The following is a 26,253-nucleotide window of genomic DNA, read 5'->3' as shown; positions in this document are numbered from 1 at the left end:
CGTAATCATGCGCGTACCACTAAACACGTGACAATGAAATGGAAAACGGTAACGTCGATAAAATCCTCTCGATTTTCCTCGCGGCAGCGAAAGTCACTCGCGTCTCCTTTACGAGACGCACGAACATCATTCGACTTTTACGATTATAATACAAGAATCTTGTCAAATTTTACTACTTCGACGCCAGACGTTTTCAAGTCCCCTCAAAATTGGCGGTCATCTATTCTCAATGTCAAATTAATTGCTATTTCTGTGGCAGTTATCGAGGCAGTATATTATTGTAGAGAGCTCCCGCGATTGTTGCAATTTATTATCACGATGTTCATTCATGGTCGAGTGATCAAAGAGGAACGACGACGGTCACATGGCTAGGCAGTCAACGAGAATCGGAAAGGGAAAGTACGGGACGAATGGAAGGAACGACCTCGGCGTCGTCGACGTCGGAACGCAACTGACGGACGCCGGTCGGTGAATTGAAGGCGCGATGCGACGCGCGCCTGCGCTCGCTGCGAGGGTGCGACGCCGAATACGCAAACAAGCGACGAATCGGTGGGTGAATACGCGACGCTCTCTCGCACTCGTACGCTTTGCGAATCGCGGTAAGTGTAAGTCACACCTTCGGATAACCGGCCACCCGTGACGCGCCGGCAAAATCGTCAAAATATCGGGAAACGGGGAAATTGCTATACAATGCTCCTCTTTGATTTCCTCCCCCCGGCTGAAACGGACGGGGGTAGGAATTTTTGTAACAGTTTTTCTGAAAAATAGCACTTTCGTTGTGTACAGTTGATGTTAGATTAGAGCATTCCAATTTTAAAAATATATTTATTAAACTAGTCACAGATTGATTTATATTTAAAATATTCCTTATTCATTAAATCCAAACTTGAAACGTTTGATGTTAAAACAACAATTCGTGAAAAATTGTAAAAGTTATTTGACACAGAGGGACTTACTGAAATTTCACACCAGGCGAGGTGACGATTTCTGATCCTCTGCGAAAATTAAATTGAATAGTTGACAAGAATAGCTTTGAAGTTTTCGCGTGTCTCGAGCATAAAAATATTGCAACATTACAAATAATGGAAATATATTCATGACATTCGAGGATTTTATTACAAATAGGTAAGTAATTCCTTTGCCGAAATTATCGTGAGTATAAAAATATTTTACTATTTAGTGAAACCAGACTATAATCCACGTTAGTGAAATAAACTCCTTCCCTGGAATCTCCGATTTTCAATCGGCATTTCTATGGAAAACGCATAGCAGTTTGAAAATGGTAGAATTTAATTAAAGCTCCTTTCTCTCTCTCCGGCCATTAAATTCATTTCTCTCTCGGCCTGTTGCCTCTCCTCCGCCACTGTTTCCCTTTTCTCTCTAACGTTCATCCCGCCGCTTCTCTCCGTCTCTCGCACGCATCTTCGTCTCTGTCGTTCTTTTGCCGCTTGTTTCCATCTCGCAGTACAACTGCACAAGAGCACCATGCACAGTTTGCAACTAGGATTCACGATTTGATCTTCGTCAGTTTAACTTTCATGGTGAAGCACCGTATCTTGCCGACGAAACGGGACTTTAATTATACCATGGGGTTAATTAATTCCGTCAAATCCTACGAAGTGCGCCTCGGTATCCACTTTGCTTTTTCCCCCTTTTCTGTTCGTTCTAGCGAGCTTCGAACCTGGAATTTATCCCCTCGACACGCGAAATATATCGTAGATTTTGCACGTAACATTTACAGAACGCATCGTTGAACTTCCCAGTTTTACGATATGGTGTTAAGGGAAAGTTTACAAATTATGTTACACTTCCTCTCCGAAACAACATCCTTTATATTCCCTTATCAAATCGAGATGGAACTTCTTCAATGTTCCTTTAACGTATAAAGAAGAAGTATATATGCGCTGGTTAATTATAATGATTCTTAGCTAATATTATATAATAGGAAAAACATCTGTGTAAAAATCGCTGTGATCCTGGATAATTAATGCTAGCATTGAGAAATGTTTCTTCACACGGATGACTGATAACGTAAAATTGCTTTCGGATTCAGAGTATCTTCTTATTTATTCGAATCGAAGTGAGCAGGACGCGTGCAGTGAGACGGAAGTTTAATTATACCGGCGGAATTAATTAACTCCGTGAAATCTCGCGGAACACATCCGGGATCGATCTGCAACTAATTAATGTTCAATCTGTTTTTTCTTCCTCTGGTTCTGCAGCTTCTCTTGCGTCCTATGAACTTCGTCGTATTTATCGCGATCAAAAAAGTTGTATAAAAGCAAAAGAATAAAATAAATGTTTGAGTGCTTGTTAATTCAGTAGATAAAAAATCTTAGCACAGCCACTAGAATTAAAATATTATTTTACTTGTTCCTATGGTAAATATCAATTATTTATTTAAAAAAAAGTTAAGTGTTCAAACATTTTATACGGCTGCGCATCCCGCATCGCAAGTCACTATTTCCGAGCGAGCACTCCTAAGGTTGAGGAATACATAAACTGTGAAATGCAGCAGGTTCGTGAGTTCTGCATCTACTTTGCATAAGATACAGGATGATATTTCCAAGAGAACGAGCGTTACACAGCTGACATCAATATTAATGCACGAACGAAATTTGCGAAAAATGAATTTGCACAATTCTGCACATTATTACGCTAAATAGCTTACGTAGAGATGAGTGCGGAATACAATTGCGGTCGAATGGACTAGGTGTTATCATCGGTAACCCGAGGCATTTTATCAAACGTCCCTTTGACGATGAAACAATTGTCGAAACGAACACCTGTAAAGGCTGGATGCACGCCGATATAAATATGACTGCGCGAAGTCATCGAGCGCGAACAGCCGGATCCGGTGTGCGCGTGTACGTAGAATTGAGAGAGGGTGGATGTAGGTAGCCGAATCCATTAAATATTTGAACTGACGAAACAGCCGAGGGAAGGAAAGACTCCCGGAGGAAGTCCCCCTTCGGCTCTTAGCCACCATACAGTATCTGACTCGCTGTATTAATATTTACATTTACATTTCTTCATCGTCCTTCCTCTTATTTCAACTTGATACCCGCGCGCTGCAGCTTTTAGGACGCAACCGGCTTGAGTTATCGTTCCCGTTTCACGTATTATAATGGCAAATATTCTTTGTCAGAGCACACCCCGTCGAATGATCCTGTCTTAACCATAAGACAGCTACTGGCTTTAATCGCAAATCTGTATTTGCTGAACGTTTTAAAGATGGGTTCAACTTAAGAAGAAAAGACGATAAAAATCTATGTGATGATTTATCATTTTATTAACATTCGAGTGTTTATATACATTTGTGAAATAATCATTTGCTGCACTTCGTTAAGAGGTTCTCTTAACACTTTTTTCCTGCCTCGATGCAGTAGAGCCGGGATTCTCGAGAGAGTACACCGGAATAAATAACAAAAAATGTAAATGCAGCATCGGTAAAATATTAGCATCGGGTGTAATTAATTAATCATCGTATCGGAAGGAGAGGTATCTGCTTGGAGGTTTGAATTTTTAATATCGGACAGAGGGAAGGACGGACCGGAAGTGAGAGTTGCGCGTTTGGAATACCCCCGGGACGACCGGGAGAGGCTGTCCCAGGACGCTCCGCGGAAGAGGACGGTAACGATCCGACACGTTGGTAATGAAAAGAGCGAATAAAATTAGCGGTGAATTTATTTAATTAACGATCACCGGTACACTCGCCATGAAATTCATTCGACGCTCGCTGGATGAATAGGACGAGTGAACAAATATCTGTATCGAAGGGGCAGCCGGTGCGAAACTAACGAGGTCCTCGAGACGGTTCCCTCCAATCAGCCAGATCATTAACTCTGACAATTAATAATGATTGGAAATCGATCAGTTCGTACGGTTCGTTGCCGATTGTTTCAGCACCATCGCGCACGGTGCTACTTTTTGGAAATTCGCTAGTGGAAACGTGTGTATTGCCACCGAAGTGGTAATTGTATCGAGCACGGTTATATACAGTTCTTTTGTTAATGCGCTAATGATTCGTCAACTGGTGCAAGAGAGCGTCGAGTAGATTTATGTTTAACGAGTACGTGTATCAAACAATTATTCAAACGCTTGTAATTAATACCGTCGACAAATAGTGGATTCGTGGAAATGTGCATAGAGACACTTCACAGTCGAATAAACGTAATAAATACGTTCTAAAATCAAATTAAACAAGAACTCAAGTATTAAATGAAAATTAATTGAAGTACTTGTTCATGTGCTAAGTATTTCTACCTTGTTGCAAAGTATATGTCTCTTGGGGAGTTGTGAATGGTAATTGGTTCTAAGTAAATAAATAAGTGAGCACATACGAGTACGCGAGGCAAACAGGAGAGGAGCAACGATGGGCGTTGAAAACACGCGAGCAATCCATTTAAATCATTCAGGATACTTTCAATGGTTTCCCCGTAAAAGCGTGATCCAATGCTACAAACTTCGCAGGCGTTCGTTCCGAGGATTTCGTTTTAGGACATTTCCCGTTTTTATTGTGGACACGTCGCATCTTTATACCACGTAGTTGTCAGATAAAAAAAAAAGATCTTATGTAGTTTCCTCCTAACTCCACTTGTTAAGAAGTATTTGATGATGAACGACATAATTAATCGCTTACTTCTAAAGTATTCGACATAGAAGAGAATTGTATACGAGAATTGTATACACCTACAAATTTTGTTTGAAACATTTTTCGAAATTTTTATTTTTGTATTAAAAATTATAAATAAATGAGTGAAAATTCATTAAAACTAAATTCGTTGAATAATTTAAACTCCTTCGATTTACGGATAAATTGGGTGGCAAGGGTAACGGGATACTATTAACGCCTCCGTTTTCCGTCGGATCGACCGTGACCTCTGCCGTTTGAAAGCCTCGGCGCCCAGTCGATTTTCCGTTCTGGCGGACGTCGTTGGCCGAAAGCAAATCCGGAGAAATTCCGGCAGGACTGATTGGGCGTCGGTGCGAGCGAATGAGTTTTCAAAGCGTTTTTTCACAGGTTTTTCGGGGAACCAGCGAGCCAGAGAAGGCTGGAAGAGGCCACGTTCCGACGAGGATACGATGATGTTAGCCGCGGCACGGCGTGGTTTCATGGGGAGACCTACACCCTGACGTTGTATCCGCTCGATCGATATTTGCCGAGACATAACTCGATAGAATATCGAATGAACGCGTCAAGCCCTGCAGGGCCACTGTTGATTCCACCCCTTGGTAATGAGTCAGCCTCCCCCAAACGCGACTATTCCACACAAAAAAATTTACTGGTGTCTCTAGCTATTATAATTTTATTTTTCACATCACACAAAACTCGTACTGTTTAATCTTGACCAATCATTTATCATTACACCCCCAACCATATGAATGATTTATCAATCTATTGATATTATTCATAATTAAGGGAAGCATATAAAATATGTTTTAATTCACGTCAATTAAATGTATATTATGTATGATAATAGATGTTCTGAAATTATAGTGGATAATCAATGTACCGATTGAATACTCGCATAAAAATCTATCGTGACGTGTATCGAATAGTCGATGCGGCGGTTGTCGTTGAAAGTCAGGATTGTCAGGATGAAAACCGACAGATAGGGGAAGCGGAGAGAGAGGACGTTTTTACACGCTTTCGGCCGTGCAGGGAGGGAATTGGAAATATGGAAATCTTATTATAAAGAGCGTAGGGGGATCTTAGCGCTTCGACTGGGACTGGCAAATCGAACGCATTAAAAGTCCATTATCGGTCCGCTCTAAAGAGAGGACAAGGGAAATCAAGGACACAGAGAAAGAGGGGATTGCAAAGGAGAATATAACGAGAGAATTAGCACCCTTCTACTTGTTAACCCTTAACACGGCAACTTCACTGCAGTTTCCGAACATGAGACACACTTGCGCATCAAACATTCCGGGTCGGATGAATATTACTATAATAATTACGTTAAGTGACATAGTAAGCGACGTAAATAAAAAGTAAAAATGATTTTAAGTGATATTTTATTACACCCTATGTTTTGTCTGTACGTTCCATTTTTTGTCCTTCATTCGTCGTGTTCCCTTCCATTTATCTTCATTTTACTCGAGCCAGCTTACGAGTGGACTCCGTCCAAAAAAATAAAAGAAACCAATGCGTCAACTCCATTAAGGGGATATATGGGCCACAGAAAAGTGTTTTCCAAGTTATATATCATACGAATTACATGTAGGTCCATTGTAAGCCGCTATACCGCGAGGATGGCGGTCAATTCATAGTAATTGAATGCTGTCATTATTTCTTTCCCCTTTTATCGAGATGAATTCACACAGGCGTCCTACGTATTAACTCGTACGTATCTACATATATGTATAAATGTATACATTATTAATTTCTCTTTCCATCAATACTAATAGTAGTATTCATAAATACTTACAAATACCGAGTGCATAGTGTGAAAAATGAATATACTTGGTTCAGATAATACATATTACATGTCCAATTAATATAAGTAGTGATAAGGAAAATTAAGCTCTTCCGATTAGCTCCAAGTGAAGCAGTTAAAAGGGTTAACGCTTAATCGATGCATTTTCATTGGATCAATTCAATTATACGTTCCCTCAAGATGAAATAAAAGAAACTCGCTCAGTAACACCATTTAGGCGATGTGTGGGTCGTAGGAAGCTGTTTGCTCGGTTATAAGGACTAAAGGAGGGCGCACGCTTCGATTGGAATGCTGTCTGTTAAAGATAAGGGTAGCCACCCCTCGCCGGAAAGGATCCTACAATATGCTAGACACCACACTGTCATGTACCGGGTGATCGTTTTCTACTGTAGTAATTTCGATATTGAACTCATTAACAATTACCATATTAATGATAAATTAAATTTATACGCAATCCATTAACGTTTCAAAATATTGTTAATCATATAAATTTTTCTATTACAACTAAATTCAATTTCTGCAGGTCAAGTTTCAAAATTGTATTATTGTGCCAACGTGCACAGTTTCTAACATTAAATTGTAATACTCTCGTTCACCGACTCGTAAGGTAAATATTTAACAAAGCAACCAAATGATACAAACATTCTATAATTTTGGAGCTGTTTACTCGCACTGACCATTCACGATAGTATTTGCATGGATACCAATGAACATTCAGTACACATGTGTATGTACATAAAACTCGAAACACTAGTCACTCCAATATTGCAAATACGCACATCGGTGTAATTAAAATCATTATAAGAGAAATTCCCGAAGTATTACATATAATATTTCAATTATATGTAAAGATTTTCGGTTCCATTATTATTTTGCAAATGACTGTAATAAAGTTCAACCCAAATGAGTAAACATATGCAAGTTTCATCGATTTTCTGTAAATAAAGACAACTTTGCAGCAATTCTTATAAGCAATTTTATAGGAAGAATGATTTGAAATTATGTTTGGCATGACTTCTTTTAAGGATGTTTATCAACCAAACATGGTTCCGTAGTCAGGCTTATAAATCACCCTGTAGAGTCACGGGAGCATGGAATGAAGGGCAGGTTGAAGGGTGGTCGCCTTATCACATAGCGCCACATTGACTAAACGACAAAATACGATTCCGCACTTTGTTTCCGCGCGCGGTGCGGTGCGACTGATAATTGCACGGGAAGCGAGAGGTAGTACATAGTATTGCGCCCTGCCTAGATTACGTTCGCCCGATGCCTTCTTTGAGAACGACCACGAATTGCCCGCGGCGCAGACGAGCAAATTTGAAGGCGATGAGCGCGAATAATTGCTTCGCCCAGACTCGAAACGAAGGGACGATCTGGTCAGTCTGGAAATGAAACGGTTTCGAGCGTACACGCGAGAAACGTATTGCTATCCCCTGACGCAGTTTATTGCCCATTTTCTTTCGACCGTTTCCAATTATTCCCTGCCATGTTTTACCGAGCAGTGGGCATCTAATGTTTTCAATATTTAAATAAGTCATTTCTAATTAAATACATACAGCGATGAATCCAAAACATTATTTCCCTTAGGTATTTAAAGATCTTGTCATCTTTGCATGTAATCTAATAATGCAAAATTATCTTACTTAACCCGAACGGAGAATTAACCATCCAAACATTTGCAGGATGAAACTCAGTGCACTCTGTTTTGAAAATTAAATTGAGGTGCAAGTCGAATACTTTGCCGCGCAATTATACGAACTGTCTTGATATTTTCCAGCCCGGCAAGCAATGATGGGGTCGCACTGTCGCGCAGCATCATGAAGTTGTTTAGAGGGAAAACAACGTGATTCCACGGTATTAAATTAATAGTATCCGACAGACGACGGGCGGGGGAACCTGTTTGCGACTTAAGTCTCTCTACGTGACTCCCGTTAAGACCGACAGCTTATTTTCTTCTCTCCCGCCGATCATATTGGACAAACAATCGTATTAAAATCTGTTTGAAATAATTCGATATTCATCTTTCACTCGTGTACCGCGCCATCCCGATACATCTACATTATATCTCTCGGCTGCGAGAGGATCGAAATGTTCTTCCATCTATTTCCAATGCACTCTGCGTGGATGAATTGTATTTGCTGGTATTGTTAGACAAGTGCAATGTAAAAAGGAACGTCGATAGAATATTTATGTATGGAATAAAAATGTACTAATTAATATGAATCAATCAATTTTTGATTACGTTAATAAATTGAGATTTTAATAATTCGCGATTATACCTTTGATTTCATTTATGTAGGGTACTGTTTCACAACCTCGATTTCTATCGTAGAACCGTGAATCCAGGATAATGTCAGGACATCTATAAAGGCATAATGTTGGTCGTAAAAAATATTATCATAGAGCTTCGATCAAGTGACGCAACTTCGGTATATGTATAGAGTTATGCAGTTGTAAATTTTTTTCGTCGATTTCTTAGGTATGAGTAGGAGCATAAAGTATGTTTATTTTTCCAAAGATATTTGTTGACGTAACAAGACTGGCTTCTTATTGCCAAGGAAGTTGTGACGAGGTTCCCTATGAGCCTAAAAACCATCGGAATAAAGGTTGGGGAATGGTTGAATTTATAGTTTATTAGCTCGAAACCAGCTAGGAAGCACGGGCTATTGGATAAAGTCCATTGAAACTTCCCAGCCTCTAGGGATAATAAAAAAAAGTAGGGAAAGAAAAAGTGGGGGTGCACGAGGGACAAGGAGTAAAAAATGGGTGGAGAACGACAAGGCAGAGGGAGGAAAGGAAAAAAAGCTCGTACGGGGTAAAGTTGGGAAAACGTACAGGGACCCAAGGCATTGTTCTATTCAGGATATTTCGGACACAGTGACGAGTGTAGTACTGGACAGTTGCAAATTTCTTTACTCCGCGCACAAGACACGGAAATATTCTGCGTCAATGATAACGTGCATTTGTGTAATTAGAATTTTATGCATATATTTGATAAACAATGACTGACGATCAATTGAATCGTTGATAAAAATTCCTGCCTACTGCCGATAAATACCGTCGGATCGAACGCATGACCCGATGAATGGACGGCCTTTTGAGAAGTTTAATGTACCGAGAGGATTTTATTGAGAGCCGTACGGTAATCGCAAAAAATATCGACACAATTCTTTCCCAGTCCGTAGGAGATTTCGTGGATAGAAAACTGGATGAAGTGAAAATGGCGGCGGGCCAAATTTTATATATTCCGCGCGTTCATTCGTGGACAGCAATTTGTAGCTCTTTACGACGTCCGCGGGGTTTGAGGTCCCGGTTCTTCCAAACGAGGGTTTAGTATTGGCCAAAACACGTCGGTCGGACACCCCCTTCTTCCCGTGTTGTTGAAATACGCTCCCGCCGGATCGCATTCACCCCCGATGGGCTTAGGGGATACTCGGATAGGAGGCTGAGCTTTTACGAGCTCTTGGCTCGCTTGAAATTTGTCTGGATGCCACCCGACTATCCTAAACGTCGGTACCCTCTCTACCCTCTTTCCTTCGCTGGTAGGTAAGGGGCAAATCAAGAGACAGCGAGTAATAAAAGAGTTGAATCACCCTTTCGCTCCGTTCTTTTCTCCTCTTTTTTTACTCAGCTATTTCCTCGCGTCTTCATATGACTTTCTTCTGTTCGGGGTAATATGTCGACGCTTTTGTCGAGATTTCGTGGATCGCTGAGAAATCTGTGCCTTTCATGAACGCCAGATATTGCTACGGTGCATTTAAATTTATTAGAGGTCTCTTCTTCGATAAAATTCTTCTCAATTCCGCGTCTATCTATTATATACGAATAACAATAAATTGGATTCGTAAAAGAGATAAAGTAATTGTTCTATGAATTTTAATTGATTCGTTAATTTGGAAGAAAGTAATTAGATCAGTGAACAAATGTGAACCATTAATCGTATTGAAGGACCGTGAACTATGGAACACGTATTGTATGTTTGTTCGCATCACCGGAAGCGACACGGGTGGGTGTCCTTACCCTGAATCGTGACTTCTCGACCCGAAAACGTTTTGTCATTGCGTCGGCTTCTGAAACATTTATCACGGACCTTTTTCTCCATCCTCCTTTCCGTTCTTTCTTGTTCCTCGTTTCCTTCGTCCGAAGAGGCTCGGCGAACGGAACAGAGAAGATTTACTTGAAATCTCTTCTATCTCTCTCAGACTCTTTCTTCTGTACTTCCTCCTTTTTTTTTTCATTCGCGGACCATCTCTTTTCGCCCTGCGTGACAAGAAGTAAACGAGAAAATGCAAGTTGCACACCGCGCCGCCGTTCCCGGCGTATCTGCGTGAATGTCCATGAAATATGATGTCCAGGGGAATATAATTTCGCGTGTATATTGTCAAATGCACAATTCCCAGCTTATCCTTTAAAACGGCATAATTTGTGCCAGAGAGTGAAATAATTAAAGTTCACTTACTAGCTCGTTATACTTCGAAATTTATTGAAGTTAAAGATATCAATGGTAATTATTGAATACCAAAGCTAATCGATCGTTTCTTTTGCTGTGCGTGCTAATGATTTCGTTGCATACGATACTCCAGCATACGCGCGTAATCAATTAATATGTATATGTATACATATATAGATAGTAATCTGACCAGATCGTGAAAATAATATGGCCGTTTAGGGGAGGGTAGAGAAGCGGGACGGAAGATGAAAATCACTATATGGTTACTCGCGAAACGTCGGAACTGTTAGAGTTACGTGATACAAATTGCGAATAAAGAGATTCAGCACTGGCAACGTTTCGTTGCGCGCGTCGCGTACGTCCGGTTATTAATAAAATTAGGTGTAATTATCGTATCGATTAAATTATCAGCCGATTAAATTTTCCATTGATTTATAACTAGTGTTGGTCGAACGCTCGCGGCCGAACAATCGGCCATTATTTCAGGGTAAATATCGCTCGCTCGTTTACCGTGAACGGTCGAACAAAACCCGCGCCCCCTTCACGGTGGATCATCGGGGCGCGGCTACGATATTATCAAAATCCATGATAATGACTTGGCCAGCGGTAATTCGACCCCGTATCCGCGAGCGATAAAATTAGCATGAACGTTGGGCTTTCGCGCCTTCGCCCTGCCAGTTCAAGAGTAACGGGCCATGAATGAGTACGGACGAAATAAGCGAGAAATGGTGTATGAATGAAAGCCTTGAAAATACACTGACAGCTTTCGTCGAGCTCACCCCATAATTTCCAGATAATTGGCCGAGAATATGTAAACAGTTTTCTGCTTTCTCTGCTGGAAAACCATGCGCTGGCTGAGGGATGTTCGCTCTTCCGCCCTTCCAAGCAAATGCGTCGTAACTATAAAAGTCACGTGTATATGCCTGTAAATGTTTCATACACTGTTAAAAAAAGTGTACATATTTTTACGCGTATATACGGTGTATATAAGGGAAATGGAAAGGGAAAGAGAATGCTGGGATGCTATTGTAAAAAACGAAAAGGGTGCTTAATGTGATTCGCTGGAATTAACGAAGCTAAGTTCTTGCAGGATAAGTCCATGATACGCAGCGAGGGAGGGGACGTTTCCTAGATGCTAACAAGGCGCAGGATGATTCACTTAAACCTGTTCTATGAACTACTTAGCGCGCATGATGACGATGATCCCTTAATTCGGGGTGAAACGTGCCGCAGGCAGTCGACGACGCGAATAACCGAATAGCGGATCGAAAGTGTAGTTGAAGGCAACCAAAGAGAAGGAACGCGAGAAGGATTGGTGTGGGCGGCGAGGGTTAGGGGTTGTCTCCGGTTTAATAAGACGCACCACCCGCTGAACGGTTTCGAACTTCGGATCGACTTTGATTAGAGCATCCCTGCTAATGACAGGGGATCAACCGGCGTTTAATCTAATATTCAAAACTGTCTGAACTAACTCATCAGGAAGAGAATATTAGCTCGTCGATCTACGCGAGGGCGTCGTCGAACCCATCCTATCGCGGTTTCGATTCACCGATCCTCGACGCCCGTGGCGCGCCGAGCTCTCGCGCTGTTTCACCTTCGACTTCTCTTTTTTCGCGTAACGACCTCGAACAGGATATTACGCGGGAGAGAGGAGCCTCCGTTCCTTCGTATTCGCGTGAAAATTACGGGAAATTTATTCGCCCGAGAGGCCAGCACCCTCCGTTCTTTTCCCATTGCCGATAAAAGGTGTACGCTCGACTCGTTACCCCGCCAATCGGTCTCGGAGTTTCCCTTCGAAACGGTTGGCAATGGGCGACGCTTCGGCAGGGCCGTTCGACGATTTAAATCGTCGATCATAATGGAGTTATTGGCCTGTAGGCACTGCTGAAGTTACTTTCTCGTTTACAATAGCTGTTTGAAATGAGTTTTATGAATTGCGTCCGGACTATGGAAAACGAGGGAAATTGTGTGCTTGTGTATACAATGCATGTCTGTACTCTGTTAAGAATCAGATCATACTGTTATAACCATAGTTATAATTTCAGTTCGACTCTGTACCTTTAATAACAGTTGAAATATGTATCTTTTCATGGCTGTGAAGCAGATGGATAAATTTTATATTATCAAAACGCTTGATTAAAATAAACAAATAAGACGTCGAGAAGAAGATAAGAATCATCGAGATTGTTCTTAATATATTATAATTTCGTTATCTCGTGAGGTCTGTCTTGGGGAATATTTAATTTTCCCGTAAGAGGCAGGGCGTTAAATGATAAACGTCATCTCACTCGCAAAACACAGGAAAGGAACGGAATCTTGGCAACTTCCCTCTCAGGCGTCGTTTTCGGCGACGAGTTTTTCCCGGGCGAATGCAAAAACTTGAAACTTGCATAAGTTTATTAAAACTATTCTCCAGGCAGCGAATGGAATAATAAGAATCCGCACTCCCGGGGCTGGTAACGGGACACGGCCGCGTTTAATTCCAAACGTGACCGAAACTTCGTTCAACGGCGAGCTCGTTTCGCGTGAACGGTATCGTTCGACTAATTCCGGGTAAATCTAGCATGCCAGCGTAAGAATACGAAACGACGAACGGCGTAAAAGTACATATGTTTGAAAGTGGAGCGCGCATTCGGTCTCTAATTTGATGAAAAGCGATAAAAGCGGGGCTGTGGAATCCGTGGCCGGATGGATATCTACTGGTATTATTCCGGGAACGTATTTCGACGCGTCAGGATCATTGCAATTTTCCTTGAGGCTTTTCAGCCGCAAGCTCATCTCGTGTAAGTGCCTTCACGGTTTCGATGTTCAACCGTACCGGCGCGGCGCGGTACCTCTCGAGCGTTCGCTTCATAGGATGCTCTGAAAAGGGCGCTAAGGAAAGGATCGACCGGCGCCGCGGTCCGGCAGTTAGATTTTACGTTTATCTTTATTGGAAACCGGGTCGAGACGCGACTGGATTGCCCGAACGGTTAATCGAAGACGCAAATCAAATCTCTTCGACCTCGGATTTCATCCGCAAAGTAATTACGGTAATCCCGCCCGGTTGCGGAATTGATTTCTTCTGCCTGGTCATTCCGACTGACCAAATAGGAAACGTGCTCTTTTCTTCTTTTCTCTTCCACTGAAATGAAAAGAGTTGCAATTTTTTTATCAGAGCGATTTTTCAACGAATTCGTTGACACGATTTGCTGAGAAACGTTAGATTCTTTAATACTACAGAGAAATCATTAGCATGGTTGTCTTTAATCGAAGTGATATCCATTTACATTCTTGGTTCGCGCGTCGATTGAGTATACCTGGGAACGCGAATACCTGCAATCAGTAAGGGTAGCAAACTCAAAGGAAGTCACGCAGAATCTCCCTGCTCTACGAGACGACTGGATGAACACCCTCGCCTGAGGCTGTACGACGGTGACGACGACGGCGACTCGTCGCGACACGTCCTTTATATGTCAACTTCCAGGAGCACGGTTCCTTGGATCCGCTGCGTTAATTGGCGAAACATCCAAGGCGTATCATTCTCAAAGGGCTCACTGGGCAATATAACCGACAATCTATAGGCCTCTTCCCTAAACGTATTTTTAAATATGAATTCATCTCTAATTACGCCGGGTCCGTTTTTCTTTGATCAACCTCTTTCTGCGACGGAAATTGCGCTAATTACAATCTTCTTTCGTCGGGAGAGACGCGAGAATGCAGTAATTGAGAGACTCGGGGCGAACGCCTCGAGGAATTATGGGCCGACCTGTTCGGTTTCGTTGCGGTTCAAGAACTGCGCGGAGTGTACAGAGTAAATCAGCAAGTGATGGACTGTGTGACTCAAACGGACTACCTATGTAAATCCTAAAATACCTCTTGAATATTATTCCACAGATCAGATCATTTGGAATATGCTTCTTTATCTAAATGAAATAGAGATAATTGTACAAAATCTTTTAGTTTCTCCCCAAAACCGCTTGAGCAGAAATGATAAGAGGATCATAGCTCGGTGATGAAGTATAACATAACGTAATCTGTCGTGTCTGCAAAGCATTAACTGAGAGCACCATCAATTTCGCGAGTCTAATCTAGTGGCGTTGCTCATCCTCCAGTGAGCAGGGGACTTTTCCAACTTCTGCTGAATCTCACGCAGCCTCCGAAACTCTCGATTGGAACGCGTCCTTCAAGCGAGCATATCCGCGGAGCGGTAAAGCGAGTGTCGAGCGAGATCGTAGGGAAACGTTCCCGACGCGACGCGAAATTTCAGATTCCCCGGTGTGATAATATTCCTTTCTTCTTCACTTCGCCAGCGCCACCGTTCCAACTTAAAAACCGACCGAGTGTGGAGAATATTTAAATTCCAACGCAGCTCGGAAATTGTTCCACCCTTGCTAGCACGCTGCCGCGCCGCGTAGACTCGCTTCGTTACCTCTCACGATTATTGCACAGAGGGCAGAAAGCACCTCATATGAAGCATACCGGGCTGCTGGTGCACTTCCACGACGATATTAATATTTCCTCTGCGACGATGTTATATTAATACAGAACACGTATGAAGTGGTATAACGGGACGACGGCGTAGTATAGCTTTCTGGAAGACTGTCGTAAATCATGGCAAACTTTCTACGGTTCCATGACCAATTCCCGCTACGCCGGAGTTGATAAAGAGGCGAACTATAAAGGGGGGAAAAAGAAGAAGAACGAACGCTAGATAAAATATTGAGCGAAAGAGTAAAATACTACTGACGTAATTTTGGTTAACAGCTCATTTTTATCGTTCCATAGACTGGAATATACTGTGTAATAGTGATCGTGATTAAATAAATTTTGATACAATAAATATTCAGGATATATTACAATTTATTCACCCAAGAATCATCCCTTGAAATTCAGATTCATGAAATTTCCCGTGACACATTTTCATACGAACGGCCGTGGGCATTTGCAGCCTTTTTCGCTCGGCGAAGTTTAGTCAAAACAGTCTCCCACTTTCGTTATCACTTACCGCACCCCAGTTCCAGCCGTATTCAAATGAATATCGTAGAACCGAGTTGATAGACAAAAGTGTGGACTCCTGTTCGGTGCCAGATAAATTATATCTCGGCGACCGTAAAAACATTTACAAATGCACGAATCCAGCCCGTTCGGCCCCTCTCGCAATCAGCGCGGGAGACGAGAGAAAGATATAACTCGTCGTGTTTTCCACTTAACGACACGATTTGTTATACTCGTCTCGGAAGTTGGATAAACAACAACAGCGAGGATGATATTTTTTTAATCCAATACAAACTCTGCAATTTTACTGAGAGCCGAACGCAATTTAAATTATAATATAATTAACAAGATACGTTGACGTACAATTTATATTTAAGTGGAATGCGTCGCAAATTGTATAGCATGTTTGGCGGGATAATGAGGGCTCGTGGAAAGCTACCCTTTTTGAGTGTCTCAAGTGTATTGCCCCATCTCTATTGCAGCATTTTCGCTTAAAACAAGAAGAGTATTATCATTGCGTTCCGCGCGATCTACATACGTGCAAAATTGCACCTAAATGAGGTTTTAAGTACGTAACGATTAAACATGGATTTATAAGTATCATTATCCTCATTATGCAGTATTATTCGTTTCGAAATTATTGTGATCAAGGAAAACGTGCTAAAACCAATTTTACATCATTTACACTAAAACAATCATAGTCCCATTACATTTTTTACAATTGTCTGCTTAAAATCTTTGTGTGATCAAACATTTAGGATAACATTGAACGTATAAAAGTAGTAACACAAGGAAGCTGTTAAATATACTTATAGAACGGCATCTGTCGAACAATTTTTATTTATTGATCTATGAAACGAAACTCAAGAGTCTTATCAATTTTTTATTCAATTGACGTGCATAAGTTTTATACAGGGTGTCCCCAGATTAACCGATCAAGCTTCACCAGTATATTCTATGAATAAAAATAAGAAAAACGTGTTATAAATGCTTCATAAAAGAGTTATGATAAAAAATGAACCTAAAGTCAATAGCGTTCATCGCTTTTACGTTGGAATATAACAATAAGGCGACGGTATTTATCAAAGCTGCTCCTTCTAGCTTCTCCTGGTACAGTTTGATCGTTTAATCCGGGGACACCCTATATACACGTATTCTCCGTAAACGTATCCTTTATTTCAGAGCAAATAAATTCGACAGCAACATGCTCGACTATAACCTGACGCGAACATTGATATGAATCAACAATAAAACATTGATACGTTCTACATATGTGTACATGAATGCATACACGCGTACCTATGTATACATATTTGTATCCGTAGGAAATGACGAACGTCAGTTGTTATACACGCGATGAAAAGTGTCAGGCGGTCTGATGATTTACCGCGGCGATTTATGTCGGTCCCAACGTTGAAACAAATGGATTCACTCTCGAAAACGATTTACGTCCGTGTAATTGTCGGAATCACTAAACGGGGAAATGTTCGACGCGCTCGATATTGGTTCGATTCATTAGCGAATGAGCGTTGCGTTTCTCCTCTGTAAAAAAGGAAAGGAGCAGATCATAACGAAAGGGAAAGGGCTTAACAGGTTAATCGACGAGTTCGCTGAACATTCTACGGTACAATGGCGTGCAAAAAGTTCTGCAGAAAAGCTCGGCTGGCCGAGGATTCGGAATGGCTAGCGCCGGCGTTGGAGATTTTCCTGCGAGCTCATTGCTTGTTGAAGAATTTTATGGATTTCTGGAGGTACGCTCGCCGCGCGACAACATCTTCGTTCAAATTGCGGCGTTCGCGGCGCAAGTGAAATAATAACCCGCTCCGGGTATAACTGTATCTGAAAAAAAATCAGGTTCCACTCGAGTATATGCTGCATCACGAATTACGACGCGGTTCCTTTGCAAGGCGCTCTGGATATTGTGCCGCTGGCGGTGACATCAATTATCTGCGGAAAAGTACTGAAAAAGGGATCGCAGCGACCTGAATTATTTAATGACGTGTTCCCCTGCGACCGATGCAGGGATGCGAAAGATATACCAGAACATATTGTTCGCAAGGTAATGTTTAATAACACACTGCCCCGCGAGATACTGCATGAATGCAATTTCCTGATTCCCATTGTAGAAACTTTTGTGAATATCATACGTCGAAACACTGCTACGAGACAATTTATAATTTTAGTAATAATTGCACAAACACAAATGTGAATATGAACAACGAATAATTTTTCACTTTAATTAAAAATTAATTGGAATTTCGAATGTTCGTTTATATTTCATTTTCTATGTTCGCGATATTCATTGTCAGTTCATATTGTCACGCCTCGAGGCTTACTCATTATTTTTGTTTTACTTTTTTCTCAGATGAATCTAATTCTCATGTCTCTGCAAAAATGCTGCGATATCGAGGATGTCATCTGTCAAATAAAAAGCGTCATGTGCGTCTTAGAAGTACTACCGGCTTGCGCGATGTCAGAAAGATTGCAAACGTTGTCGCGACTTTTGGGAGAGATGATGAGGAAGCTGATTTGTTGCGGTCAACTCGTAGAAGGTATCGGCGAACTACGTTTAGTAAAACTGCATATACGATAACGAGCAGATGAATTATTATTAATTTCCACGAACGGTAAGACGAGAATTGCGCGCAGTCCGGGCAGAGTTTTTCGAATGCTTAACGGGATTATGTGATCCGCTGATGAAGTTGGCATTAATTATGCGTCGTCCTCCAGTTTTACGAGATTTTTACGGCGTCGTTACAGAACCGTTCAGCGATAGGCATATCAGGCTGACGTTAACTCTCGTGACCAACTTCATTCGCGATTGGAGCGAGAAGAGATCCCGTGCGCGGCCGTGTCTGAGAATCTGCCGATTCTGCGATCACGTTATCAGCGAAACGTCGCGACAATGGGTGGGTGAAAATTCAAGTATACAGCTAGTACCATAAATAATTTAAATGCTTACGTAAATATCAAAATTGCGCTCTAAATGAAACATAATAAATTCACGCATAAAATAAAATACAATTGGTTACATGAATTTATTTCCCTAGGGCACATTTTGCTGCATCCATGCGCAACAATTTAACTGCATCCGAAAAGAATGGCTACTGCGCCAATCGATATCAGTTAGTTTCGAAAAACGAAAAACGATGTCCGACGCGTGTAGAATATAAAAAATAAAAAATTTCCTATTATTTGAAGGATGCTTATAAGCAGGAACAGAGTGATTGGATGGCAAAACCGAGACTTTTGAAGAGCGAGCCGTGCACGGACATCGATGACGATTCGAGGCCGCATACGTCCATCGAAACGCTACGGACGATGGGTGTCATCCGTTCTGTCCAGGACAGGAGCGCGAAATTCGACGTGTTCGAGGACCCGAAGGGAAGTCCGGGATCGGCCGATCAGATGATGAAGATGAGTGAGATAAGCGTGACACGTCGCCAGGACGGCGAGCCGAGAACGAGAGCAGAGGCGGGAAGACGCGAACGGGATAAATTTGACAGAGCCGAGGGCAGGGATTTAACAAAGACGATGCCGGGTCGTTCGCTCACCGACGAAGGAATGAGAGAAGAAATAAAGAGGCGCAATATCGACGGAACCGGTGGGTATCCTATCAAGGCAGATGGACGGGAAAAACGTGACGATGTCCCGTATAGAAGTAAGCCTGGCGAAATCCGTGGTTTACGTGACGAGAGCGAGAAACGTACGGCTTCCGGAAAAACGAGGAAAATTAAAAGGGACTCGGCGCGTTCGGATCGATTGGAGCGCACGCCACAGCCATCGGGAACGGAATCCGAAGGGAAGGTCGATCGACCGAGAGGGAAGAAGAAAAGTGCGTCCCCGGAAACGGAAAAGTCAACGAGAAGCAAAAAACTTTATAGGCGTTCGTTGAAGGAGAGTGAAATCGACAAATCAGCGGCCAAAGATAGGCGGAAACTTTACAGGGACGAGCTGGAGGAAAGCGAAAAGGAGAAGTCATCCACTAAAGGAAAACGCAGAAGGAAACTGTATAGGAACGAGGTGGATGACGGTGCGAATTTATTTATTACATCTATGAGTAATATCAGTTTCAAATTTCTCACCCAAAAAAAAGACCAATAGTTTAGATTTTAAATTAATAACTTATATTTGACTTTCGACTTTAATTAATAGATGGAACGGAGAAAGTGGACGGCACGGATGACGATGAAAGGATGTCTGGTAGACGACGTAGGAAGAAGCGACAAGAAGGAGACATGGAGATGGACGACGAAACCGTGGTTAGAAGTGGAAGTAAAGCGTCTCGTAGACGTAGGCGGAAGACGAGTAAAGCAGATGGCTATGACAGTGAAGAGAGAGATACGTCTTATAACGTTGATGAAGAAGGAAAAGTTCGCAAAGGTAGAAAGCGGAGAAGTCGTTTGAGGGACGGAGAAGGTGTGTATACGAGAATTAATTACATAATATGCAGTATAAATATGTAATTTTTTGAGTATATAGTTTAAGAAGTGTACATAATATCTTGTTTAAATATAACACCTCATCATTGAATACGAAAATGATATTACCTCAAAAATCTCATTTCTCCTTTATTATACAATTATTTATACAAATATCTATGTTAACATGTCGTTAGATAAATATCAGATTGCAAATAAGACTGAAAAATGTGTAAATTTAAGGTCCATAGTGGAACCCCTCATTACTCTAAAAGCAAGAAATTTTGCTTACATAGGATGCGCTTATAAGCATAATGACGGAATTAAATTTCCCTTTGCGTGTGAAGGTAATCCTGGTACCAGCACGGAAGATAAATCATCGCCAGATTCAGAGGACGGGCCTAAGAAAGGGACGAGCGTATCGAGTAAGAAGAGACGTAGACAGAGTGACTCTCCTAGAACAGACGACGAATACAGCAAAGCGAGTGGATCTCGTTATACCAAAGGGAGGCTGCCCGCTACAAGGATACCTAATGCAATTGGTAAGATTAATTATCATCCGGTAAATTCAAGTAATACACAAATATTATGATATTGTTTTATACATAATACTTGCATCTAATGATCCATTGCTAGAATGCGGATTTTTAGATGAAGAGATCATTCATCATAGTCAGTTACTCAATACTTTAAGCATAATAATATGCCTTCAGCTTTTGATACTTAGTATACAAGTCGATTTCTTTATAAATGCATAAAATCCATAAAATCCATAAAATCACCTGTTATATTCATTTATTATATCCTTATTTTATAAAAAATAAGTTCACACTTAAAGTACACAGGATTATGAGGATCAAAACGATCTTCTGCTGCCATTTGCTACTTGATTTTGATCGCGATCCCCCTTCGGCATCGTTGATGGAAATTCTGGATCAATGAGGATAGATAGAAGGCCGATGCCGGATCGTCATTAATTGCTAGCACTTGGACGCAGCGCTCCGCGCATTCGCTCATGATTATCGTGTTGCGTTCAAATAACGTAGTTTACGTGCGTAACTGCGGTGCGTTCGCCTCGGTTTGGTTGCCTCGTGAAATTCCTACGTTACAGACGATCGAGCCAGGATCGAGTACCAATTATCGGATCCGCACTTCGTGCAGCTCGGTTGGACTATTCTGCCGGTTGCCAAAACTATGAGGAAAATCGCCAGATATCAAGCTAAGCCGGCGAAACCTCATCTCGATTGGTATGTGAACCAACAGGCTTATCCCTCGTGATGTAATCACAAACAGAATTGCCAGATATATCAAAGCTACACATTACATGGATATTAAACATTATGCGTATTACATAAATATAGGTGCCAGTACATTTTGAAATGTTTCCTTGGTGCACTTTTTCATTCACGATGGATACGAAATTTTTTCATTAACAGTATAAATATGCAATAAGATTTTCACAATTTTCAAACACTTTAAAAGTTACAGTAATAGCAATCGTAAAATGTTAAAAGGGATACGCAATACATGTACGTACGTTTGTACGTCTTTTAAGTCGAGTTTGATTAGGCAAACCCGTCGTCCGTGGAATTCGATCATGTGAAATAGCTCGTTAAGTTTTATGCATCGACGAATCGACGGCACGACCTAGCTAACGCAGCTTTGCCCTTGGTAATGATACGAACGTTCGACGATTTCTCAGCGATTCGAACCATTACCGTGTGGCATACCGTGAGGAACGTAAAATCTGCATCGTTAGACGGAGAAATTAGGAAAATCATTCACTCCGTCACAGACGCAGTAAAAATATGTGTTTTATAAAATATAAAATATTAAAATTTCAAATGCTTGAAATTCGTTATTGAAACGTGCCTACAATTACCAATTTCGTTAATTAATGAATCGTCGCTTTATATTTTTTCTCTAATCAGGTTCAAAAAGCACAGATTGAACGGGAGGATATATTACGACGATGGAGTAACCGTCTTCGTGAATTTTCTATCTGACGGATCGGCGGAAGTATTCTACCCGCAGGGGGAAGTGGTGGCTATTCGATACCAGAGGCCAGGAAATTGTAAATGTAATTTACGAAATTTTACTAATCGTCGGTGGATGTAGGCTGTAAATATAATTCGTTGATATGAAATCGACTTCAAGACGATATGTATACTGTATTCAGCCCAGGGGGTAAGGATTGCATGGGCGTGGAGAGGAAATCGCAGATCGTCGCGGTATTCGACACCATCGGGAACGGCGTTGTCCTCGACGAGGACGGCGCGACGAGGTCCGTGCGCCTGTGTTCAGAAAGAATTCCGCTCTGGAATTTTTAATTACTGTCGCTCTCGCCTCCCAAACACCTTCCCATGCTCAAGTTTCCAATTGTTTCTGCAGGCTGTCTTACAATCAGATCGGTGGAATTTGGAGGGACAATCCGACGGGAGTGCCGTTGATTTGGAGGTGGGGCACGTACGAGCACGAGTCGGTCACAAAAATAGTATACGTGGTACGTTAATTAAAACTTTCTCGATAAAAGAATCAAGCAGAAATCGTGTTTCCCATGAACACATTTTCGAACGATAATTATCATTTTTCATTTGCTTGTTTTAAATTAATCTTATGTACTCAGGAAAAGCCAACGGTTCACTTGGAGAAGCTCTTGCACACACCGAGGAAAATATTAAAGAGGTAAGACGAACATGGAAGAAGTCAGAATTTGTATGTTTAAGGGACTTAAAAAATTATACTCGAATAATTTGATGAAACTTTGTCATCAGTACGGCAAGTACTAAGAGTACTAGCCCGCGAAATAAAGAGAAAAAGGTCGAGGAACAGAAACCTGTTGTCGAGACGAACGCTGAACAAGAGGAAGGTGAAGAGGACGAGCTTGGGTACGTTGATGGGAAAAGTATAGTAATTGTATTCCAACGAGGGTTTACTAATTACAAACGGGTCCGCTCCGGTGTACGCGAGACCTTCGTAATCGAGTTCCTCGATTAAAACTGTCATCGACGTCGGTGCGATTTTAAACTTGTTTCACTTACTTCGTAATAAATAGGTTACTGAACTTGCTTTATAGAGTTGATATTATAATGCCTAAATGAATATTAAATTACGATACCAAATTTCGAACACGATCTCATTTTCATTGGAGTTGAGACAATTTTAAATCCTGATTTCTTAGAGAATATTGATAGTTGTTTTTTAGCCATGAAACTCTTCTGCGTTCCAGGGATAATATTTACGCAAGCTACGTCGAAGATACTTACCACTTTAAGACGATTTCCTTGCATTTGAATAACTACATCAGCCTGAGGATCTTTAATCGAAGCAACATTAATCTTCAGTTTCGTGAGGAGAAGCAGATTTTAAAGTAACATTAAAAGTAAACAGGGTGACGACTGTGCAATTTAAATGGGTTTCATTCGTAGAATAGAACTGGGTACCATTGTAAATATGAGTAAAATTGTGGAAACGTATTTCGTGGACTCGAATTCCAAAGATGCTGCACTAAGGTAAAATAATAGTCTGCGTTATTAGGTATAAACAGGCATTAAAGACGTCGTCTCTTCGTAATAGGAGCAAATACGAAATGCTGTTAAAAACTAATGCAAAGTTGGATAGTTGCTTGTATGACGTAGCGATGGAATTTGAGAAAGTTAGGACAATAGCCAGGCAACGTAAGTTCATGATGAACAAATACAGACCGTACCTACGTGAATGGTTGAAGTCTGGAACCAGATGTCGTCCGAGATGTATAAATTAATATCTTTCTACTGTATCGAACTAAGATTAATTCAGTTATAGTACTTAATCGGTGTAACGTAAGATAAATAAGAAGTAAATTTTGTCGTAAAAGATTTTCTGTACAATTAGAAATCCTATTCGTGTAATAAATTAATTAATACACAATTGATGAACGACGGTGTGAGTCGAAGGGCCGAAGAAGTGGACCACAGGAATTATATAAATAAAAATGAGTATGTAATTAAAATAATCATGAAAGAATTAAATCTTGTCTTATGGTGTACACATTCCTCGCGCCGCCATGGTGTAATTAAATGTGTACGAAGTAACCTCGCGCACATTCGTTTATTTATACGCGTATTTTCGCGTGTGCTTAAAACACATACTTGAAACACATTCCCCTACGCGGAGAATGTCTGTTCTCGAAACGTCTTAAATACTAAGCGAATAAAGGGGGGAAGTGGTAGAGAGACCGTGGGAAGAATGAAAGATGAGGGGGGGAAATAAAAAAAAAAAAAATTATGTTCGCAGGAATTTCGACAAATAAATTAGGGTTAGATCGATCGAATCGGGAAGATCGTGGAGTTAGAGATGTAACAAGAATAATAAATAAGGCATACACGAAAGATCGTCACGGGTTCCGATTCACGTGGAACACGTGGTGCACGAAACATGAGGTACAACGCGAAATTGGAAAAAAGGAATATCATTCGAAGTATACGAACATATAAATAATCAAGTATAGTTTAGCCGAGTAAAAGCGAAGTTCCCTTTACGTTTAAAAATCATTTTCTCCCTGTACAAGAAGGTACATCCGCTAAATAATTCTGATGGACTTTATTCCGGTGAATAAATGAACGATGTGAATTCATTTGTTCACCGAGTCTTTTATCTCGATGTGTATCTGGAGACTTCACTTTTGCCTTGCCAAGCTATGCACGCACTTTGTGATCGAGGACGCGGAATTCGATGAAACCCGCTGGTCGCGAGGGGCCGTCTGACTACTTCTGACTTATTTACAATGCCCCCCGCGACTGCTCTGGCGATCGTCGACGAACCTTACCCCCGCAGCACGCTGCCATTTATTCTTACCGCCTCATTTATGCGTGATTAAGCCGCTTTTTCAAGTCCCACGTGCTACGAAGTCTGGCCTAAAACGATTCACTCTGCAGCACGTTCTACCATTACTAGGATAAGTATTCGTAATCTTTTGTACGTAAGTGTTATGGACGGATATTGAAGGGATTCGAGCGGTATTAGGAATTTGTACGGATAGCCTCGTACGCGATGCAAACGTGATCAGAATAGGAATAGGACGTGCTCCAGCGTCGTCGTTCACGCGATTCTTTGATTCATCCTCCTTTTCTCTTTTTCTCTCTCCTGTAGAGTCGCGTTTCTAGTGCACTTATTTACACGGTACCCGAACATTCCGCCCGTCCTTTCGTCCAAGTCGACTGGTCGAAACAGGTAAGCAGCCCATACGATTTAGCTGAGGAGAAACGGAGCCTGATCACGAAAGGATAAGTCTGAATAAAGAGAGAACGAGTGGAATGTTCGCGGTGACTCGGACGTAAAGTAATTAAATAATATTCCAGCACACGTTGTTCGTCCTCGAGTTTGGCCATCCTCGAGAAAGAAGAAATCGATCGATTCTTCACTGTGAGAGTCCGTTCCGTCGCAGCGGCCTCGATTAATTGGCCACCTTGACGAATTCTGGGTTCGGCACGGCGCAGTTCTCGGCTGCGAACGCCGGATGAACGAATCCGCTCCCGGCAACGGCGTTTTTCCGGTCGACGGCACGCACTCTGACAAACAGGAACGCGGCGACTAGCGACGCGACGACCACGACGAGCAGGAGCATCACGAGGCCGCCGACGAACCCTGGCAAGCTCATACAGATGGTCTCGGGGTCGGCGGAGGCGCTGGCGTTCTGTATAACGACGGTGGTGTCGTTGCTGGAATTCGTCGTGCCCAAAGCGAAGTTCACATCGCCCGGTGCAACCACCTGGATCGTCCGCGACGTGTTCACGTCCGTCATCTCCTGGGCGGCTCGTTTGTACACGTGGCTGGACACTAGCGTGACCGTTCGATAGATATTCTGAAAACATTAATAAAACATCATTGAATATTTGTATAATGAATATTTATAATATGCAATAAAATAATTAAATAGTAAAATATTATTCGAATGTTAAAATAAGTTTAGTCAACTAATCATGAA

General features: G+C 41.6%; 2 protein-coding genes across 2 annotated transcripts in view; one reads left to right on the top strand and one right to left on the bottom strand.

Annotated features, from left to right (window-relative positions):
* The first annotated feature begins 21,303 nt into the window (after positions 1 to 21,303).
* Positions 21,304 to 24,102, top strand: LOC108628860 (uncharacterized). Its single transcript, XM_026816794.1, has 8 exons — positions 21,304 to 21,352; positions 21,400 to 21,535; positions 22,220 to 22,368; positions 22,446 to 22,572; positions 22,680 to 22,791; positions 22,915 to 22,973; positions 23,063 to 23,176; positions 23,826 to 24,102. Exons 1-8 carry the CDS (start codon positions 21,304 to 21,306, stop codon positions 24,049 to 24,051), a joined length of 972 nt encoding a protein of 323 aa, XP_026672595.1. The 3' UTR covers positions 24,052 to 24,102.
* A 168-nt stretch (positions 24,103 to 24,270) lies between these two features.
* dyl (transmembrane protein dusky-like) overlaps positions 24,271 to 26,253 on the bottom strand; it is a 15,296-nt gene continuing 13,313 nt past the window's right edge. Inside the window, exon 5 of the mRNA XM_018031062.2 lies at positions 24,271 to 26,130. Within this exon, the coding sequence (XP_017886551.1) occupies positions 25,723 to 26,130 (408 nt within the window). The 3' untranslated portion in view covers positions 24,271 to 25,722. The remainder of the gene's footprint in view (positions 26,131 to 26,253) is intronic.

This window comes from Ceratina calcarata, unplaced genomic scaffold (assembly GCF_001652005.2).
Source record: "Ceratina calcarata isolate Rehan_Ccalc_2016 unplaced genomic scaffold, ASM165200v1 scaffold546.2, whole genome shotgun sequence".
NCBI lineage: Eukaryota > Metazoa > Arthropoda > Insecta > Hymenoptera > Apidae > Ceratina > Ceratina calcarata.
This window is presented reverse-complemented; position numbering and strand designations above follow the sequence as displayed.